This window comes from Echinops telfairi, unplaced genomic scaffold, assembly GCF_000313985.2.
Source record: "Echinops telfairi isolate 266 unplaced genomic scaffold, ASM31398v2 ScPeMD7_7457;HRSCAF=8495, whole genome shotgun sequence".
Classification (NCBI taxonomy): Eukaryota; Metazoa; Chordata; class Mammalia; order Afrosoricida; family Tenrecidae; genus Echinops; species Echinops telfairi.
In genome coordinates, this window is record NW_022111357.1 from 45,803,483 (window position 1) to 45,806,621 (window position 3,139).

Consider the following 3,139-nt stretch of genomic DNA (forward strand, 5'->3'; position numbering starts at 1 on the left):
CGGTGCACGATGCCATAGTTGTGCAGGTACTCGAGCGCCAGCACTGTCTCCGCGAAGTACATGCGGGCCATGTCCACGGGCAGCGGGCCCATGTTCTTCAGCAGCGTAGCGCAGTCACCACCTGAGGAGGGAGTGGGGCTCGCTTGTGGGGACCCTGGCCTGCTGCCAAGTGTCCCCGTGGGTCGGAGTCAGGACGGGGGACAAGGACAATGCTACCTGCCATGGGGGTTCTTTAGACCCCACCTGAGGTATCACAACACCTGACCTCCACCTGTCAACACTCAACGCACTGCCATTGAGTCAATGCCGACTCGGGACTCGGGCCTAAGCCGCCCCTGAGTTTCCGAGACTTGGAACTCTTTGGGAGCAGAAAGCCTCATCTTTTTCCCAAGGAACGGCGGGTGCCTTCAAACTGCTGACCTCAGCTGTTTATAGCCCAAAGCATAGCCTTCTACGCCCCCCGGCACACCTCCCCCAATTCTTACTTACCTCCTCTGAACCTCTCTGCCCTCCGTGTCTACCTGCCTGGACCAATCCCCCCCTCCTCTGACACTGACACTCAGCCCCACCCCACTGAACCAGAGGTTCTTCTGGACCTATACTGCAGGTCCAAGGGACGATGTTCTCCCAGGCCAGGGGGTGAGCGCCCCCTCTCCGGGGCACGCGAGTGTCAGCGCCCGTACCTTCCACGTACTCCATGACCATGCAGAGGTGGCGCCGGGTCTCGAAGGAGCAGAACATGCTGACCACAAATGGGTTCTCGGCGAAGGTGAGGATGTCGCGCTCCACGAACACCTGCTGGATCTGGTTGCGCAGGATCAGGTTCTGCTTGTTGATCTTCTTGATGGCGAAGCGCTGCCGTGTGTCCCGGTGCCGGACCAGGTAGACAGCGCTGCGGAGAGCCGGGGGAGGGGCAGGGAAGGGGGTGTCTGAGCCCGGGCCTGTGTCTGGGCCTCTGCCCAGGACACCCTCTCCCTCCCAGGCAGCCATCCATGGGCTTACACTAACCCCCCACCCCCACCCCACCATGTGACTTGGATAGATAAGACAAAGCGTGGGTGTCCTCACGCCTCTAGGGGCCTCCACCTGTCACAGGCTCATGCTGGGTGGACCCCGGCCCACAGGTCTGCGGTGGACCTGGGACTCACCCATAGGCTCCATTGCTGATGAGCTTGATGGTCTCGAAGTCGCTCTCACACGGCTTCCTCCGAGAGGGGCCGGCCAGGGCCCGGCTCTGCGGGCGGCGGGGGACGGGGGAGGCTCAGGGCTTTGCCCACTGCAGGTGTTTCTGGGGGCCCCTGCCCTCACGCCCCCTCTTGGCAAACAGCTCACACTGGGCTCCAGTGTCACAGCTTGTGTTCTTCCCAGCCAATTCTACACGTCCTACAGAACGGACCCCCCCCCCTTCCCCGGTGCCCTGACCCCGCCTCCAGTCACACTGCCAATCCCAGCACCTCGCACTGCCTCCCCCAAACCACACCACTTCTGGGTTTCCGTGCCTTTGGTCAAAGGTGCGTTTTGCCTCCTAGGAAACTCCTACACATCCTTCAGAACTCTCCTTCCCGTGCCCACCTACCCACGACGGGGCATTCCCTTGGGATAACGGGAGTAATCCCACCTCCTCCTAGAGGTGGCCCCAGGCATTTTATTAATCACCAATGAACAAGAAACTTTGTCAGTACGAAACTTTACCAAGCTCAGTCCCTCGAGGGGCTGCCTGATCTACCCCCAGGAGGACGAGACGAGATGGCCGAGGGGCCCAGAGCTCTGAGACTCACCTCTGGGGACTCAGGGGTGGGGACCTGTCCACTGTCGAGGTGACTCAGTGGCACCATCTCTGCAAGACAAGTGGGGGGCAGGGGTGGTGGTGACTGCTCCTCTCAGGGTCAGGCTGTTCCTCAGCCAGAGATTCCCCGAGGCCTCAGGCCGGTCCTGGGCTGGGGAACACTGCGTGCCCCCTCCCCCCAGCTCTGCGACACACCCAGTTCTCAGTCAAACCCTGGGAGGCTGGACTGGGGAGGAACCTTCTAGATGGAGAATTGCTCAGCAGTGACCAGACCCTGACTCTTAAGTCTGAGGCCGGTGAGGCAGGGCCTCAGGGTCTAGGTTCCTGCTCAGCCCAGGAGAGGTCCCATTAGTCTCTGCCTCCCAGGGGCTCAGTGGAGGGACGTGAGTCACGATGCTGGTCATGAGGGCAGTATCTTGTGGTCACAGCACAAGACGACACAGCGTGGCAGAGCCAGGCCGGTGAGAAAGTCCTGGGTTTGAATCGAGCCTCCCCCAACTCCTGACCCCTCTGGGCCTCACAGCCTCAGCTATTGCCTGCCATCCCCTACACCTAGGCTGACCACCACCCACCACCTGTATCACGTCCATCCCACCGGAGGGAGGCGGGGCTCAGTAGGGCAGTGCTGGTCCACACATAGTCTGACCTCGGGCATGCTCGGGTTTGGACCCCCGCCCCACCTCGTCTGCTCAGAGCGTCCATTCCCTTGGCTTTCAGTGAGGCCAGCTGCCCCAGCCTGGGATGTGCCCAGCGTGGCGCCAGTTAAAACCGTGGTGGGTCTGGCCCCTGCGAGGACCCTTGGCTCCCCAGGTCCCCTCCTTCTCTGCTCCAGCCCCCTCCCCCCCTGCTGTGCCCTCCACAGGGCCTTTGCGTGTGCTGCTCCCCAGCCTGACTCCCCCTCTTCCCACCGCCAGCTGCACTTCCTCCCCATGCTGCGTCCTGGACACCTCCGGGCCACCCAGGACCACGCTGGAGGATCTAGCCTGGCTGTTTGTGGGGGATCTCTGTCCTGCCCACGGCTTCTCCCCGAGTCCCCTCCTGGGAGAGTGAGAGGACGTTTGAAAACTGCTAATGTAGCCCCTGCCTTGCGAGAAGTGCAGCCAGAGTGCTCTTCAGAAGCAAAGATGGTGAGACCTCATGGACATGTGGCCAGGAAAGCTCAGTCCCTGGGGAGGGGCCTTGTGCTTGGTCACGTGGAGGGGCAGCAAGTGGACTGGCACAGTGGCTGCGTCAGTGGGCTCGAACATAAGGACAATTGGGACAGAGGGGCACTATGAGTTTGGAACCCACTCCATGCACCTCTAACAACCAGAAGCTCCGTCCCAGCATCGCTCAAGCATCCCACTGAGCATC

At 61.7% G+C, this 3,139-nt stretch overlaps 1 protein-coding gene across 1 annotated transcript in view; it reads right to left on the reverse strand.

The window, feature by feature from the left end:
* Nucleotides 1-3,139, reverse strand: part of MAST3 (microtubule associated serine/threonine kinase 3) — a 38,739-nt gene that overhangs the window by 11,163 nt on the left and 24,437 nt on the right. The window contains exons 12-15 of the mRNA XM_045299250.1: nucleotides 1,779-1,877; nucleotides 1,149-1,234; nucleotides 684-892; nucleotides 1-121 (exon numbers count right to left, since the gene is read on the reverse strand). The exon at nucleotides 1-121 is cut by the window's left edge and continues 5 nt beyond it. Coding sequence (XP_045155185.1) covers nucleotides 1-121; nucleotides 684-892; nucleotides 1,149-1,234; nucleotides 1,779-1,877 — 515 coding nt within the window. The remainder of the gene's footprint in view (nucleotides 122-683; nucleotides 893-1,148; nucleotides 1,235-1,778; nucleotides 1,878-3,139) is intronic.